This window comes from Engystomops pustulosus, chromosome 1 (genome assembly GCF_040894005.1).
Source record: "Engystomops pustulosus chromosome 1, aEngPut4.maternal, whole genome shotgun sequence".
In the NCBI taxonomy this organism is placed as follows: domain Eukaryota; kingdom Metazoa; phylum Chordata; class Amphibia; order Anura; family Leptodactylidae; genus Engystomops; species Engystomops pustulosus.
The window spans coordinates 81,871,241-81,890,351 of record NC_092411.1 but is presented as its reverse complement, the minus strand read 5'-3'; the positions used below and the strand labels follow the sequence as shown (position 1 = coordinate 81,890,351).

Genomic DNA, 19,111 nt, shown 5'->3' with positions numbered 1-19,111 from the left:
TGCTAAACTATCGACCTCAGTATTTATTACTTTACACAGCTTAGTATCATCGGCAAATATTGAAACTTGACTGTGTAAACTCACTACAAGGTCATTAATAAAAATATTAAAAAGAAGTGGCCCCAATACTGACCCCTGTGGCACTCCACTGGTAACGTCAACCCAATCTGAGAATGTGCCATTAATGACGACCCTCTGTTCTATTGCCAATTGCTTACCCAAATACACAGATTTTCCCCTATTCCCAGCAGTCTCAATTTATATACCAACCTGTTATGTGGCACGGTGTCAAATGCCTTAGAAAAGTCCAGATATACAACATCCACAGGGTCCCCCAGATCCAGTCTGGAACTTACCTCTTCATAGAAGCCAATCAGATTAGTCTGACAGGACCAATCTCTCATAAACCCATGCTGACGCTGGGTTATAAGGTTATGTACAGTGAGATACTCCAGGATAGCATCTATAACAAACCCCTCAAATATTTTCCCCACCACAGAAGTTAGACTCACAGGTCTGTAGTTTCCAGGATCGCTTTTTGATCCTTTTTGGTATATTTGTACCACATTTGCTATGCGCCAGTCCTGTGGAACACAACCAGTCCTCAGTGAATCTTCAAATATTAAAAATAACCCGGGGGTGTATACCATTTGGCTCCGGTAATTTATCTATCTTAATGGTTGTGAGGCGGCGCCATACCTCTGTGGGTTAAAGTATTAACATTCCACAGAGAATTTACATTATTCCTCATCGTGTCTTCCACCAGGTGATTTTTCCTGGGTAAAGACAGTCGAGAAGGGGACATTCAGTAGATTAGCCCTTTCCTCATCTCTTTCCACCATGACCCCCATGTTATTCCTAAGAGGGCCCACACTCTCTGTTTTTAGTTTCTTATCATTTATATACTTGAAAAATAATTTGGGATTATTTTTGCTCTTCCTGGCAATACTTCTCTGTCTCTATTTTTGTGGCCTTCATCTGCTTTTTACAGGATTTATTTTTCTCTCTATAGTCCTGTAATACCTCATAGCTACCTTCACGTTTTATCACCTTAAACGCCTTATCTTTCTCGCTTATTGCTTTCCTTCAGGGCATTAACAACTACAGACATACAATCACATAAACACTACAACTGCACACACCCTCCTTGGTGTTCCAGTGCCCCCCCACCCACAGCAACCCATCACCCCAAAGCCCCCCAAGACCCAACCACAAGATCTTTGGTGTGGGCTAGTCAGTTTTGAATTAGCTTGAAATTATTGTACCACTGGACAACAAAATGGCTTTTGTGGAAGGTATCCTCTTCCTAGAATAAGAAACGAGATATGTAGACAATCATTATTACCATCAGCTATAACTTTGTTCAATCAGGCACATGATTTTATATGATTAATGAAATCTTAAGCAGGAATGTGCGTTGATTTATATTGTAATTGTATATGTCTTTGTATATATATTCTTTGTTGGTAAATTTCTGTACATATATGCTTTTGGTGTGACAAGATTAATTTCCCTCTAGGATTATTAATGTTTTTATCTAAATATCAGTGTATGTATCTAATGACATGTTTTTACTGTATACTTTGAAGAAACAGTTCTCATTTAAACAAGTTTTGATGTGGTCTATAAAAGCCATAGGGCAGAACATAAAGTACAAGTTTAAACACATGGACCTTGCATATAACAGTATCTGACATAACTCTATGATAGTCAATGCAATTCTACAAAGAGTCAAGGAGAATTAGAAGTAACATGAAAGCAAGGCCCTGGCCACTGGCATTGGCGCTGTTCCCCTGCTGTATATTTCTCTATCGCACCACTGTGTGAGGTCTCCTAACAACTGAAGTTGTGTGAGATGCTTATTTCTGTACTTTTTGTAAGTCCTCTGTCTTTCTAAATTGAAATCTGTATTTGATTGACAAGTGGGAATAACCATTCATTATCAGTTGGACCTGTATGTCTCTAAAAAGTCTAATATTGAAAGCGCTGGAACTCAGTCGCGCTATTGTCCATATGTATTATATTTTAAAAAAGAAGGTCTCAGTTATAACAATGATTTTATTCCTTGCAGGAAAGGCTGAAGTGATTAATGCTCGTGAAACTGCCCCAATAAATGCTACAGAGGGAATGTTTGGAAACAGCACTGAGTTATCACAAAGAGGTAATCCGCTCTCTGTCGTCAAAAAGTTGGATATTTTTGAGTAAACCTGTTGGAAATGTTTCAGTTTGTTCTGTATGCTCCTATGTTTGGGATTTTTATTTTTTATGTAAGTAGGCAGATCGTACAAAGTGGCTAGACGGGTACTGGGATGGCCAAAGCATAGTATTATTAGGCTAGGAAAGCCCAAAAAAACATGTTTTTTCCCACCCTGAAAGGAGCGGGAAGAGCCATAAAAGAGAAAAGAATGAAAAGTAGTAATAATAATCTTAGATCACTGGAAGTTTAAAAACACTGGTTGGGTCATAGACTGAGATGAGGGAGGAAAAGTAGGGAGGTAAAGCACTGTGCAGAGCTTTGTGGATGAGGGAGATTAGTTTGACTTCTGAAGGTGATGGGCAGCCACAGCACTGACTCAGAGTGGAGGCATCCCAGTAATATCTGGAATGATAGAGGAGTCTGGATGCTGTTATAAAAATAAATTTGGGATTTTGGGTCAGAAGCTCATTGTGGGGGCAGATAAACTCAAGAAAATCAGCAGGGGTTCATGATGTAAACAGAGAAAGCACAGAAACAAGGGATGGAAAATAATTTGGAGCAATGTGAACAATGCTTGAAAAAGTGCTCATCTTTTTTGAATGATAACGATTGTATAGTAAAAGTAGTGCTGCCATTGTGCAAAGGTCCCATGAGTCAGACGTCCACGTCAGCATGGATTCCCAATGCAGAATGTAGAGAGCAATAGGATCTGGGTGAAGTTTAGGATAGGAAATGAGGGTGCAGGATGAAGTTTATTTCTGTACATAGCAAGTTGCTCACCACTTGTTTCAGCGTAGGAATTTCAGCTTAAAAAAGTACATTGGGGCACATTCACTAAGGGTCATGCGCCTGTTTTCTGTCTGACTTTGCCCGTTCTTTTGCAAGTTCAGGTGTAAACTGCTTGTTCAAGAATTTAAGAAGTGTCGCATTCGACTGTTTCATGGCACAGCTACACTATGCTTCACGTGACACAAATTTCTGCACTGTAGGGGGCATTATGGTGCTCAGTCGAGCCTTGCGCCAGATTTATCATGCAAAGTCCAACAGAAAGGTAGTATGCCCCATGTTAAAGGTGCACTAAAAAAAAGTGGTGCACTCTTTTGGGCTAGTAAAGAGGATGCTAGATTCATGCAGAATGGCCACCAGTAAGCCTGAAAATCAGGCGCACTCTGCACCATCCACAGGCAAACTGCACATCGTGTAGTTTTCACTGTTCTTAGTAAATGTGCACCAATGACTTTTAATTACCTGAAGAAGGCTTAGGTGTTAAGCCGAAACATGTCATCAGCAACTTTTATGTACACTAAAAAACAAGAAACTGCATCCTGTAACAGCACCTTCATCCTCTCTATCCAAATCCTCCTGCTCTGCAATTTTCATTGTGAGCCAAAACCAGGAGTTGATGTACACATATAAGGGGGAAATGCATCATACTATTCCTATTGCTCTGCGCAAGAATTTGCGATTGTTTCACTGCTTCTATGGTAGAAAATCTCCCCCATAGAACTGGTGGGAATCTTCCTATTAGCTTACCTCTGTGTAGTCATCACTCCTCGATTTGATGCACAATAACTGATGCAAAAAAAAGAGAATAAAATACATGAGACGTTAACTGGCCCCAAATCATTTCATTTCCCTTTTTTCTGCTACCAAAATCTTGGTTTTGCTTCTAAATACTGAAGCAAAATCAGCAGTAAAAATGATTTATGACTTAAAGGTCATCTATTACCAGATTACTGGTGTTAGAGTGTCCTAATTAGGCTTCTTGTTCTGTCTACGGAATGGGGAGACTTTTTACAAGTTTTCTGGCATCTATAATAACAAAATCTTAAATGCATTATTAATTTATGGACGCCCCCAGTTGCAAACCTCCTCCTCCTCCTGGCCGTGGAACTAGGAGAGAACACCACTACCAGGGGCGTAACTACAGCAGTAGCAGCCATAGCAGCCGCTATGGGGCCCGCAGTGTCAGCGGGCCCCATCACCCAACCTGACACTAAATAATTAAAGTGTGCACCATTCTATACATACTATGCTGCACACTGTAAAGCATAATATGTGTATAACATATATGTGATGTACAGTATATATGGTGTATATGTGTGTGTATATGTGATATGTGTGTAATATATATATTTTTAAGCGGGAATGTCTGCTATGAGGCCCTGCCTCACTTAGTTACACCGCTAACCACTACCCATGCTCTGGCTCTGACCTCACAGGCCGGATCCTAATACCCCGGCCGGGAGGAGGAGGCATGCTGCGGGAGGTGTACATATTAAATTAAAAGCTGGGGAAGCCGAGAGGCACTTGGGCACCAGCTGTTTTACAAGGTCAATATTTTGACACCCCCCCATCCCCTAGATCAGTGTCTCTCAACCTTTCTAATGTCATGACCGCAAAATACAGTTCCTCATGTTGCGGTGCCCCAAACAAAAAAAAATATTTTGGCTACTTCAAAACTGTAATTTTGCTACAGTTATGATTCGGAATGTAAATATCTGTTATGCATTATGTATTCTAATTGCTTCAAAGGAAACATAATAAATATTATAGATATTAACCCCTTTGCCACTAAAGCCACCTTTCACCTTCCTGAGATGGCCCTTTTTTTTTTTTTTTTTTTTAAATCTGAAATGTGTTACTATAAATGGTTATAACTTCAGAACGCTTTAATCATCCAGGTGATTTTTGGAATTGTGTTCTTGTGACACTCTGTACTTCATGTTATTATGTTTTGCGTTTATTTATAGAAAAAAAATATTTGGTGAAAATTTGAAAAAATTCTCAATTTTCAAAATTCAAAATGTTCTACTTTTTTGACACATAGTCACAACAGCAAAAAACTAGATAGCTAACGTTTTCCAAATGTCTGCTTTATGTTGACATGGTTTTTAGTGGATTCTCTAATTTTTGTAGGATGTTATGGGGCTTTGAACGTTTTCATAAAAAATAATAGTAAAATCCCATAAATTATGGGGTTAACCCTTTAATTTTTTACAGGGGTTAAAAAAAATCATGTGCAATTTTGAATTTTTTTTTTTTTGGGCTAAACTTGCATGATAACACATAATTTATAATTCTTTTTCTTGTATGGATTTCACCTCCTACTATTTACTTTCCATGGATTCTAACATCTATTACAGGTGGCTTGTCCATAGCAGTACCAGGGGAGATTCGTGGATACCACATAGCACACCAACGGCATGGCAGTTTACCATGGAAACGTCTATTTGAACCAAGCATTAAGTTAGCCCGTGACGGATTTCCTGTTGGCCTGGGTTTGTCTCAGGGTCTTACTTCAGCCAAGACATTTATTGAACAAGACAAGTCCCTTTGGTAAGAAAACCCATGATATTTTCCATTGGTCCATTTATTGCTAAATAAATGTTTTGAATTGTAGAAAGGGTATCCTTGAGTTTTCTCTTTCATTAGACCAGAGCAAACAGCAGCGACAAGTATAGAGTTTCATTCTCCCTCCAAATGACCTATTGCATCCCTGCCTTATGCAGACAACTCATTGCCTGCCTCAACCCTCTTCCTGCAGCATGACATTACTCGTATGCTGCCTGCCCTAATATCGGACTGCCCTGGCCTTTCTCTATCCTGTTCCCTCTTTATACAAGCACCACTGTTTCTGTGCCACTGGGCCAGCTGCTATCCACACTGCTTGCAATCTCTTTGCAGCAAAGACCAGATCCCTGCATAGAGGTGATACCTGGGTGATAACTGGGGAGGTGCAGGGATAATTCTCTTAGTGGTGGCACGATAAGGCATTCCTAAATAAAGATTTTAATGTTCCCATCTTCTCCCGCTGTTCTTACAAGTGTTCCATTTAAAAGTTACAAACTTCATAAAGAACTCAGAGACTACAGAGGAGAGTGATGTAATTTTTGAGGATTCTAACTACAGTGCACTGAATGGTGTCTCTGTGTGGCCATGGCTGTGGTTCCACCATATGGACAGTTTATTGTCTTTTTAAATTTTCTAAGTAGATGAATATGCCAATTGGACCGATTTGTAATTATGTGTTTACTTTTATGGTTTGTTCACATAGGGTACAAGCTCTCCAATGTGGAGGAACTGATTCCAAAGCTTTCTATGAGATTGGTTTTGTACAAAACTACATCAGTTGTGTAGAACAGAACTGTATAGCACTGGATGTATGTAGAACGTGGATCAAAAAATGCTGCATGCAGCATTTTGGATCTGTTAATACTCTCCCTATAGAAACGGTGTATGGGAGAACCAGAAGACCCTCCGTTTTGTTTGGCTCTGGCATGAATCTTTTTTTGGTATGTTTACAGTGAGGTGTTCTGTAATGCAGAGGGCAAGGCCTTGCAACAAGGAGATATTGTGAAATTGCCTAAATTAGCACAGACACTGCAAACCTTGGCTGATGATCCTGAATCTTTCTACACTGGTGCACTCGCCACCCAGATTGTGAAGGACATCCAACAAGCAGGTAAGGAAACACTTGAACTTGAATAGTCATACTTATAAAGGTATGCCCTTTACTTTGTTTCAATTGGCCTGCAGGTGGAATTATTACAGAGGAAGATCTAAGAAATTATAAAGTTGATATCAATGAGGAACCTCTTAGATTTCAAATTGGAGACTACACTATGATAAGCCCTACTGCACCCCTGAGTGGTCCTGTTCTTGGACTTATCCTTAATATTCTGAAAGGTAAAAGACTCTTCGGTGACTGGTTTTATTATGTGTATTTGTTGTTCAATGGTTCTCATGTTATCCACTCATGTCTTGTGCCAGGTTATGGTTTTTCTGCGCAGAGTATAAAGCCTGAGTCCATTGGACTGACGTACCACCGCATAGTAGAAGCTTTCCGATTTGCCTATGCTAAAAGAACTTTACTAGGAGATCCAAAGTTTTCAAACATAACAGAGGTAGCTCTTCTACTAACTCTGCTCCTTTAGCTTCTTCTCAGGTCCACCACCCTGGTGGTGCTAAAAGGTTTGCTTGAGGCTGCATTCACACACATAGGAGGGGCATATATATGGTGTCTACTTGTCTATGGGGCCTGGGCTCGGTACGGTGAGCACAACGAGTGCTCACCGTTTCCAGCCGTGGACACAAAAAAGATGCTCTATCTTTGGCTGTAAGAACGGCCGTGCGGCATTATTTTCTATGGAGAGAGCAGGATTGAGCAGTGCTCACCTCTCCTTCTCTCCACCGCACCCAATGTCTGAAAGCAGCCTTACATAAAGAATGAATAAGGAGTGTTGCTAGGAGAGGCTGGGCCCCATAGCAGCCGTCTAAATGGGGCCCCATTCCCTCTTTAAAAAAATATACATAGATTTGTATACCCACACATGTGAGAATACAAAAACATGCATTACTGTATGCACCATTTATATTGTATACATAGACATCCAGTTCTTCACTTATACACATTTATACAATGTTACTCACATACACATGTACATTTATGCACTCACACACACACATTTATGCAGATATATACACTTATACCTACAGTGTTTACACATCAAATACACACAAATACTATATACACATTACATATGCACACACATATATACAGAAAATACACACACATGCAACATCCTATACAGACACACACAGCACATATACACACACACATATTGCCTAAACATCACATATACAAACACAAATAGAGAATATACTCATCACATATACACACACATATACTATTTTTTAAGTAGTCACCATTATTTATTCAGGAGGAACATTACTCTCAAAGCAGACCAGACCAGTGTGTGCAGACATCAGCATCTTACTTAATAGGAAAATGTCCTATTTATATCTTACATCTTGACTACAAAAGTACTATTGCATATAAAAGCTCCACTGAGTTCACTTTGTCATATACATGAGACCTTCATTACTTGAGCAGAACAGCAATACAGGTTACGTACAGGATAGGTTCTGTAGGTTTGTTTATAAGTTGAATTTGTATGTAAGTCGGAACTGTATATTTTATAATTGTAACCTGAGCCAAATATTTTTTGGTCTCTGTGACAATTGGATTTTTAAAAATGTTGGGTTGTCATAAGAACTGTTATAGCTGTTTATTGTAGCCTAGGGCTTAAGTACAGTAAATTAACAAAATACAGAGGTCCGTTTGTAACTAGGGGTTGTATGTAAGTCGGGTGTTCTTAAGTAGGGGTCCGTCTGTACTTGTAGTTGATGGTAAAAATTCATTATAAATGCCATTAAGTTGTCATTTGTCATTTCGCTTTGCAGGTAATGAGAAACATCACTTCAGAAAACTTTGCTGAGGAAATGAGGAACAAAATCTCAAGTAATACTACTCACCCAGCGGAATACTATGAACCTATATTCTACGTTCCAGATACTCATGGAACAGCACACATATCGGTTGTATCGGAGGACGGAAGTGCTGTGGCTGCCACCAGCACTATCAATCAATAGTAAGAGATGAGGGGTGTAGGGGAAATGGAAAGATCAGTATTATTTCTACTCCTACCTACACAATGGCAGACACTAGTTATCTAATGTTCATAGAAACTATAATGTAGTCAACAATGTATTTGCCCATGATGCTGTAAATATACATACTTTTGTTTCAAAACTCTCCCTTTTTCAGCTTCGGATCTAAGGTTCGCTCCAATGTAACTGGAATTCTTTTCAATGATGAGATGGATGATTTTAGCTCACCGTTGATAACCAATGGCTTTGGTATTCCACCATCACCGGTGAACTTTATCAGACCAGGTATCTCTATGCTCACAACACATTAAAATATGTATATCTAGAACACAAGCTGCCATTTTTCCTGAATTTAATCAATCACAGCACAGCTTTTATGCTTTATTCTGCTTTTATATATGAAAGCTGCTATGTGATTGGTTTCTCATGGCAACAAAAGATGGATTTCGTTTAGACACTTTCATAAATCTGCCATTGAATTTTAAAACTCTTACAGGCAAACGACCTCAATCTTCAATGTGTCCATCAATCCTGCTGGATAAGGACAAAAAGGTGCACATGGTGGTTGGAGCTTCTGGAGGGTCTAAAATCACCACATCAACAGCACTGGTAAGAAATGGAGGACAGAGGAACAACTACAGATACTTAGGCAAAATGTTATCTCCTCTTTTGGATGTAGGTCATCCCAACAAATTTATATCTTTCTATGGCAATAATGTATTATTTAAAGTACTTCTGCCAGTCCACCAAAGGACCTAATCTAGTCAGAAAATGTCCATATTAGGATTCTCGCACAGGTTCTAGCTCTACTGTGACCTTCCAAGACAGACAGTTGTAAAAGAAAAATGGAAACCTAAGAATTACCTGCAATTATTAACAATAAAATATATCCTGTTTGCTAGTCAACTCACAATTATATACAATTATAATTTAACCAAACATACGTAATCTATGAGCGCTATACAAATTAAATAAATTATTATTATTTATGGGATGCCTTGTGTATCTTATCAACCTCCACAAGTTATGGTCTTATGGAATATAAATCACACTCTTTTTTACAAAAGCCTAAAGGGATGGCATGTTAGCTCTCCATACAAGGCAGGTATCTGCTGCATAATACAGAAAACATCCACTGTTAACTGCCACAATAGGTGTTGGCATATGAGAATAAACATATAAATGAAAATCATTTACAAATTAGATATCCACATATCCCAAAATATATCCAAATATACTAATTAGCCCATGTGGCAAACACCATAACATACTAATGTCAAATTTGTACCATAGTTAACAAGCCGTGGCTCTGTAAAATAGTGGCTTTTGGAATGTGGGAAGTGAAAAATGAAAACGACTTGGTCCTGAAGGAATTAACTACTAATGATTTATCCATAGGATCCATAGATATGAATGAGAGCTAAACCTACAGTTTTACCATCCATCAATACCCATCAAACAACTACTAACGACCTATGGCTTGGTCATTAGCAGTGTGAAAACCATGACATTTAAATTTTATGATACATATGAAACAGTTCTGTTGTTAAAATACTTATCTATGAATATGTGACAGGGTGATAAGTACTGTATTAAGCATAACTTCATATTGTCTTTTCAGGTTATTATAAATACACTATGGCTAGGCTATGATGTTGAAAATTCGGTGGAGTTGGCACGGGTGCACAATCAGCTTTTTCCAAACGACACTACTGTAGAAGAAACGATAGAACAGGTTACTAATATCTATTTATATTTGGTCAAAGTCTGAACATCAGTGTCTGGTACTTGTACTAGTGCAGATACATCCTGTAGACTGAAGGGTTCATATAGTCAGGAACAGAGGTCGCACTAACATTTTTCCAGAAGGGTAAAAATACTCCTCTTACTATTTTTGAGGAGTATTTTTAGCCATGGAGGAGTATGAAAATTTCGGTAATACATATATACAACTCATAGCCGTATTTATGTTAATAGACGCTATATTACAAAAAAATCATCTGTCAGTATCTTCTTTGCTGCACACCGCACACAATAACTGCACACAGCACACACTGCACCGCACACACACTGCACCCCCCCACACACACTGCACCGCACACACTCACCACACACACTACACACTCACCGCACACACTCACTGCACACACTCACACTGCACCGCACACACTCACTGCACACCACACACTCACTACACACTACACAGTCACCACACACTTCACACACAGCACACACTTACCATACACACGGCACCACACACACTACACACTCACCTCACACTACACACTCACCACACACTCACTGCACACTACACACTCACCTCACACTCACCACACACAGACCACACACTCACCACACACTACACACTCACCACACACTACACACTCACCTCAAACTGTACACATTCACTTCACATTGTACACACTCACCTCACACTGTACACACACACACAGCACACAAGGCCGAGGAAGCATGACATGGAGCATGACGAGGAGCAGCAGCTTTACGGCCCACATGTCTCACCTGGGGCTGACACTCACATAGCTTCCACAGATTGCTGCATCCTGCTGAGTGGTCCGACGCGCTGCGATCTTGCTACTGACATTTCCCGCTTTTGCAGCGTGTGCCGCACCGCTCAACCTGCATGCTACAGGGAAGAAGTGCCAAGCGTAACTTTACGCATGCCAATTATTTTGGGCGGTAATGGCGCCTCATCATGCGCCTATGACGCGTGCTGAAGCGTTAATGCGATCTCTGGTCAGGAAAAAAAGACCTCTACTGTAATTTTACTTATGTCGATCCAAACATAAGGAACCACACCACAGCCTTTCTTGCCTACAATTAATGTGTCATAACAAAGTAGCAACACAAGTCATTCTTCAGGTTGGTCAACAGGCAAAGTAGGACATAATGGAAGACGTTTCAGAATGTTCTATAGTGGCAGCTGATGTTTCTTCTGTCTGGATTGAAAAGTTTTTTGAATTTAAAAGGAACCCTTTAAAGCCAACATGGGAATGGCAATTCAAATACTGAGGCCAGAGGTAGATGTTATAAAAACAAAGCTTGCTGTGTACACGCTGGCTCTGTAACTTCTGGTTACTTAAGAAACATACAAACTATGGGGGTCATTATATCATATGTGTATCATATGTGTGTATCATATATGTGTTTCATGCGCATGATATAAGCCCTGTCCCTCCAATGCAGCCAGACACATCAGGAGGCTCCCCCTGAACTATGACATCCTATAGCAAGTGCGCAATTGGCGTGGAGGTGGTATAAAAGAGAAAATAATCGCAATGCGTGGTGATTTGCTAGGCAGTGCTATTATATCATGGCTTGTACACCATAAAACTGGCATACCATACAAGCCCTGTTAATTCTCCTCCACAGTGTATCACAGCCAAATTTCTTGTGTTCATAATTCTGTATACCCAAGACTGCATCATATAGGATCATCTCAGTTATGTTAGGTCTCCATCCAATTCACATGATCTAGACACAAATTGTTTATGCGAAAAGGACTGAGCATAGTCTATAGCCGTAGCTTTCACTAGAATAATTAGTACAATTAAGTTGTTGGTAGTCACTCCGGCAACTTTACAAACTATTAATCTCACATACTGTCCAGACATAGATTTAGCAAAGTGTTGAAGTGGCCTAAAGAATGATAGGGGCTGATAACTATGAACGAGAAAAATGTAATATATAGAATTACATTTCTTCATGTTGTCTCTTGGATTTTATTGCCACTGACCTCAATATTAAATGTTTATTTAATGGACATCTACCACCACATTGAGGGGTGGTAGAGTGTCACCAGAGGAAGTGGGAGCCCGTCTGGCACATCTTCTACATGACTTCTAAACGAGTTTATAACCATATGCAAATGAGCCGGAGGCGCTAAATGTGGTGGTAGATGTCCTTTAACTAAAAAAAAAAATGCAGACTAAATAAATATGTGTAAACTTTTGCTTTATTGAAAGGGTTTTGCCTTCTACTACAGGGTCTGTGGGTCAAAGGTTGGGGGTTAAAGATAGTTATAGTTATAGACCTCACTGTGTTCTTTGCTTAATAAAATTAGTGTTTTTGTTTCCAGAATATAATCGATGAGCTCCAAAAGCGACATCATTATGTAGTGAAATCAAAAAGATCAGGATCTGTGGTCCAGGCCATTGTACGGACCAAGGATAAATGGGCCGCAGCTTCAGACTCTAGAAAAGGAGGTTATCCAGCTGGTTATTGACGTCACCCACACTGTCAACTGATCCAAAGTGCTCCATGAAGTCTATTTTCCTTTCCTTGTTTATTTCAGCTTTATTTTCTAAGACATTTTAACTAAGGGATCAAATTCCATTCCAGGTGTGTAATTTCTGCCAAATGATACACAAATGTTAAATCCTGTTTTTATCAAATTTAGAATTCAGCATTAAATGAAAGAATCCCTGCAGTGCTGCTATATACTGGGACTATATGCTATCATGTGTTAATAGAATATACACTTGGGGTTACATGATAATGCGTAAAACACTGGACAAGACTATTTTATCAATTGCTTACTCTGTGGCAATCCATAGGGAAACTCAATGATCCTTCAATGGCCTTAGTTGTTTCGTCATTTGGATAGTGAGAGTGCTCTATGAGAGGACACATTACAGAGGATTTGAATATATATTTCTGGAGATCATCCATACACCCTATAAATAAGCATTGTCCGTTCTGGTTCATATAAAGCCTGTATCAAGGTGTAGGTTTTTAGGCATTACTTGGAGCAGAGGAAATTGTTGTGTATAATTACCATAACATTTTCTGATATAGAGAGCCAAAATTTTCCAAGTTGCCACTGAAACTATATACCATAGCTATTCACAGTTTCAGCAACCTCGATAAAAAATATATTAGTTATTATATAACTTATTTTTTTATCCCATTATACATCTGTTCTTACTATGCTGAGAAGGCGATCCTATTATTGATTGATAGCTACATCTGTAAATAAATCTAAAACTATACATAAAGCGGATCAGCTTCTTCTGCTCCATAAATTGCTGCCTGGCATTTTAACACGACAAGGTTCTCTCTTACACAAGCATGAATAAAATAGAAATCTAAACTATTAGAAATTTCCTGAAATCCAGCTGAAATGCCCTCTTTGTACTATGATGTTAATGGTTATGTCTGCTTCTTCTCCATTAAGTGTCGACCGTGATCAATAGTCAAACATTTCCAGCTGGATTTATAGCTATTACACCTTGATTTACAATTTACCAGTGCTTCCTTATTTATGGCAAATAAATAAGTTTTTATATTACTTTATAATAATATATAATATTATAATAATATTCATTTATATTAATATTATAATATATTATATAATAATATATAATAATTGTATAATATTTGTGGCAAATTTGGGTTTTGGAAAGAGGGATATTTTTCTTTCAAATGGTCTTACTTGCTGAATCCATGTAAGAGTTTTATTTTACTATCACCGTCCATTAAAACCAAGAATTTTATAACTTGTTGTATTGTTTTGTTTTATTTCCATATTGCTATATAAAACTATTAACAACATAGTAAGCAAGATCTCTTTGTACCTACAATCTGGTAGTAGATTTTATTGTGATACCACCCCTCCTCTCGTGCCTTCCAGAAGAAGTGAACTGCCCTCTCTTTGGTTTTTGTATTTCAAGTCACAAGGTTTGAGGTTTAGATCTTTGGTTTGTGTCTCTGTATGTTAAGTCAAAGTAGTTATCCACTGAATCTGAGGTATGACTAGTGTTATGCGGTACTATAGAACTCACATCCTAATATACTCTAATAAAGTAGAAGGAAGAAACCGTCACATATTAAAGAGGACCTGTCACCCTGTATAAGTCCCCTTATTAAAGTAAGCAGCTCCTAGCCCTACCCCATATGTAGCAGTGTTAAGCTGCTAGCTTTATCAGAACCTACTGCCTAGCAGTCACTGCCGGCATATGGTGTGGGAGGGGTGGTACGGGGTTTGAAGCAGAGGAGAGGGGAGCGCCCCGGGACACCACCTCGTGTATATGCCGGACCACTGTAAGTTCGGTCCGGCGTTCACATTACCATGTACTGCGGTGTTTGATAGCTTTATTGGAAGGTTGCGATAAAGCTAGCAGTTTAACACTACTACATCTTGGGTAGTTCTAGGAGCTTATACAGGGTAACAGGTCCTCTATAAAGTATAAAAATTATACTTTCATCAATACTATAGGGGTGTTTAAAAATATGATATCTTACCTTTTACATAACATGCCCAAACTAACCTTATGGAATAATAAATTCACCAACAAACCGTGATATAACTGTATGCTATGGAATGACTACATTTAAGGCAGGGTGTGCACACAAGCATAAAAGCCGTACCCATGATTCTACCCTGAGAATTAAGTTGTGAAGCCAGGCCGCTGCTGCAATGACCACAGTTTGTGATAATACAGATTTCAGTTTACTCCTGAAATGCCATGCATCAAATTTACTGAAGTTTTTAGACCCTTTTCAGGCGGTTTTTTAACTTGTCTGAAAATGGGGTATGTCCTTGGTAACAGGGGCGTAACTACAGTGGTAGCAGCCATAGCAACTGCTATGGGGCCCACAGTGTCAGGGGGCCCCAGCATCCGACCTGACACACTAAAAAGTGGAGGATTTGCATCACTATATCCATATTATGCTGCACTTTGTATAACATAATATGTGTATAATATGTATGTGATGTATATATGCTGCATCTGTGATGTATATTTGTTGTATGTGTATACGGTGTATGGAGTCTGCATATACTGTATGTGTGTATATATGCTGTGTGTTTGTAAATGTCACTGTATGTGTATGCATATGGTTCTATATGAGTGTGCATAAGTGTAAAAATGTGTGATTGTAACTTGCATGTGTGAGTATACAAATATGTATAATTTTCAATTGGGAAGGGAGGCCCCATGCCGAAGCCTGCTATGGGGCCCTGCCACTCCTGGTTACGGCACTTCTTGGTAACTAGGGGGCGTGACCGGATAGAAACTAGCACGTGAACCAGAAAATTCAGTCCATGCGACAGAAAAATATTTTGGTGCAGAAAACTAGACCATCTAATAGGAGTCGCCAGTCTTCTACTGCACCAGATTCATCATCCAGTATCAGACACAATGGGGCACATGTACTGTTCCGTGTATATTGCTTGGTGCAACAGATTTTTTTTTTCTCTTCTTTATGAATTGCTACTTTTTTAAAAAAAAATTGTCTTTGCTCACAATTACCAATCACAGCTCAACTTTTATTAAAGTGGTCTTTAAAAGTAAAAATATTTATTTTAATATACGCGACACATGCAGGATATCAGGGACGCGATCTTAGTGAATCGCGGCACAGTGGATTATCGTCGAACTATGCACTTTCGGGGAACTTTGTCAGTCAGGTAAGTAACTGTGCCCCACAGTTCTAACCCCTTGCACTGCAATCAAACATCCAAATGACAAATATAGCAGGAATTGTGCGTCAGAAACAATGACCCTGCGCCAAAATTGATGAATGCCCTACACTGTGTACAGGCACCATGAGCCCATAATATGTGTTTCTCAGGCTATATTCAGGCACAAGTGTGTCCGCAATACCGTAGCACAGCAGGAACACGTCGGCGCCAGAGAGAGGAGCGCTGCTCACCCCCGCCCCTCTCCATAGTGATATGTGGCACATGGCGACGTATGCCGAGAAAAGATAAGACATGTCCTATCTTTTCACGGCTACGGAGTGGTACCGTACTACTCCAACTCGGCGCCACGCGCCCATTGCAATACGGCTGTGTGGAAGAGGCCTTATACTTACGACTCATGCACATAATGTAGTTTTACGGACATGTGTAGATGTAATTTTTACAGCTAGAACACATCCCCATTTACTTTGTCAATCTGGGTTGCAGTGTGACATGGATGTAATGGGGGTGTTGGGGTGCAGTGTGACATGGATCTAATGTGGAGGTGCAGTGTGACATGGATCTAATGTGGAGGTGCAGTGTGACATGAATGTTGGTAATTTACTGTACTTTAGCCCTAGACTGCAATAAACAGTCATAACAGTTATTAAAGGTGTCCACAATTAGATGTTTTACTGTTAATCCTGGTTCTGACAATCCAACACTTTTAAAATCCAATTGTCTAATTATCCAATTTGGATAACCCCTATCCAAAAAATATTTGGATAGGGGTTACAATTATAAAATAGAAGGATCTGTGAATGTGGGCACTATCAAGGATCGGTCTCGGACTCATTCACCATACATAAAGTGTCTTTATTTTTTTTACCTGTGCATACCATATATACTCGTGTATAAGCCGAGTTTTTCAGCACAAAAAATTTGCTAAAAACCTCACCTCAGCTTATACACGAGTCAAAAAAAAACAACTTATATACTCACCCTCCGGTGGCCCAGATGCTCAGCGTGGCTCCCCAATGTCAGTGCGGCTCCTCTTCTGTCTTCCCTGCAGTTCCTCTTCTTTCTTCAGTCTTCTGTAACAGCAGGCAGAGACGCGGCCATGTTATCTTCCAGCTAGCGCATAGCATGACGCCATCAGCAGCTGCATCATAGTATGCGCCGGTCAGCAGGGCGCATGGCCGCGTCTATGCCGGCTGTTACAGACGATCAAAGAAAGCAGAGGAGCCGCCAATACATCAGGGAGCCGCGCTGAGCATTGGGCCTGCCGGAGGGTAAGTATGTAAGTTTATTTTTTTAAGTGCTGGGTGGGCTGGCTGTATACTACTGGGGGCTGGCTGTATACTACATGGGGCTGGCTGTATACTACATGGGGTTTGCTGTGTGTATACTACATGGGGCAGGCTGGCTGTATACTACAGGGGGCAGGCTGGCTGTATACTACAGGGGGCAGGCTAGCTATATACTGCTGGGAGATGGCTGGCTAAATACTACTGGGGGCTTGCTGGCTATATACTGGGGGGGACTATGACCAATGCATTTCCCACCCTCGAGGTTTTCCCAGTTTTTGGTGGTAAAATTAGGGGCCTTGGCTTATACTCGGGTCAGCTTATACTCGAGTATATATGGTATATTGCTTTTATTCCAACTACATATAAAAAGAATAAAAATCATTTCAGACACAATGGGGCAGATTTACTTACCCGGTCCATTCGTGATCCAGCGGCGCATTCTCTGCGGTGGATTCGGGTCTTCCGGCGATTCACTAAGGAGTTCACGATCCGTTGCTGAGTGCAGGTAAGCGCGTGTCCAGCGAGACTTTTTTTTTTTTATAGCAGATACTTTCTTTAATGGAGACCACATAATTATACAGCCATTAAGGCAAATTAACACATTTGACACTGTAATTTATGACTACCATTTTGATCTCAGCGTATTCAGACTGTATAAGGCCAAAGAGCAGATTATTTAATGGCAGGACAAGGACACGCAGCTCCAGAACCTCTAGCACTTGGCTCTGGTCTGATATCACACAATAGCAGGAGCACTATTGACCTCAGCGCTTTTTAACTCTGTTTCTTGTCTACAAATTTTTCTCTCATTTGATAAGCATTATCATTAAAAGGATAAGTATTGTCATTAAAAGTATAAAGCAAATTTAAGGGATAACCACAGAAAGTAATTATAACAAGGATGGTGAATACTTAAACATACACCACAATTTTATTTTATTTATTTTTTTATTTATTTTTTTTTAGAGGATGAATACACCACAATAGGGGTCTGGGCAGCAGAAAATTAATATGTACATAAAATAAAAGTGCATACATATAACGCTAGATGGCCTAAAGGACGAGGTATAGCAGCAAGGTCATAAGAGTGCATAGAATTGATTATATGTCAGAATATATACCTACAGCACAACAACATCAACCACAAAGACACGCTGCTCAGCACCCACTCTAACACGTGTTATGGTTATTTTTTACAATTCATACATCATACAAATATATATCAAAACAGCCTATGACATAGAAAAATCTTGATTACAATCCACATAGTTATTATAAACCGTTGTTAATACCCACGGATATACAAACATCCCCTATAGAACGAAAAGAAACATCCCCACCCCCTCCCTAGCCCAAAACCCCCTCCCTTACCCAAAGCCCTCAGCCGGGAGAACCCAAAAATAGGAGAAAGAACACAAAAAAAAAAAGAAAAAAAAAAGAGAAAAAAAAGAAATAAAAATAGGATGAGAAGGAAAAAAAAAATAAATTAATAAACAAGATACTAGTGCCTCTCAAAGATCCTGACACCTTTGCCCCCCTACCAACCAAGTCTTTTCCCAAATATGTAGGCAGCCACTTCTATGATAGTTAATCCTCTCCCAGGCCTTTACTTTTCTGATCATCTCAAGCCATTCCTTACAGGATGGCCTTTGGGCACTGCCCCATTTTTTTGCTATTCACAGTCTTGCCAAGAATAAGATTTTGTTGATAATTAGTTTTTTACAA

General features: G+C 39.6%; 1 protein-coding gene across 2 annotated transcripts in view; it reads left to right on the top strand.

Moving 5' to 3' along the window:
• GGT1 (gamma-glutamyltransferase 1) overlaps nucleotides 1-14,138 on the top strand; it is a 58,600-nt gene extending 44,462 nt beyond the window's left edge. For both annotated transcript variants that reach the window (XM_072145392.1, XM_072145401.1), the window contains exons 4-13: nucleotides 2,072-2,161; nucleotides 5,344-5,536; nucleotides 6,505-6,662; nucleotides 6,737-6,886; nucleotides 6,971-7,104; nucleotides 8,444-8,631; nucleotides 8,808-8,935; nucleotides 9,147-9,259; nucleotides 10,272-10,385; nucleotides 12,750-14,138. In XM_072145392.1, coding sequence (XP_072001493.1) covers nucleotides 2,072-2,161; nucleotides 5,344-5,536; nucleotides 6,505-6,662; nucleotides 6,737-6,886; nucleotides 6,971-7,104; nucleotides 8,444-8,631; nucleotides 8,808-8,935; nucleotides 9,147-9,259; nucleotides 10,272-10,385; nucleotides 12,750-12,896 — 1,415 coding nt within the window. In that variant the 3' untranslated portion in view covers nucleotides 12,897-14,138. The remainder of the gene's footprint in view (nucleotides 1-2,071; nucleotides 2,162-5,343; nucleotides 5,537-6,504; nucleotides 6,663-6,736; nucleotides 6,887-6,970; nucleotides 7,105-8,443; nucleotides 8,632-8,807; nucleotides 8,936-9,146; nucleotides 9,260-10,271; nucleotides 10,386-12,749) is intronic.
• Nucleotides 14,139-19,111: the final 4,973 nt, after the last annotated feature.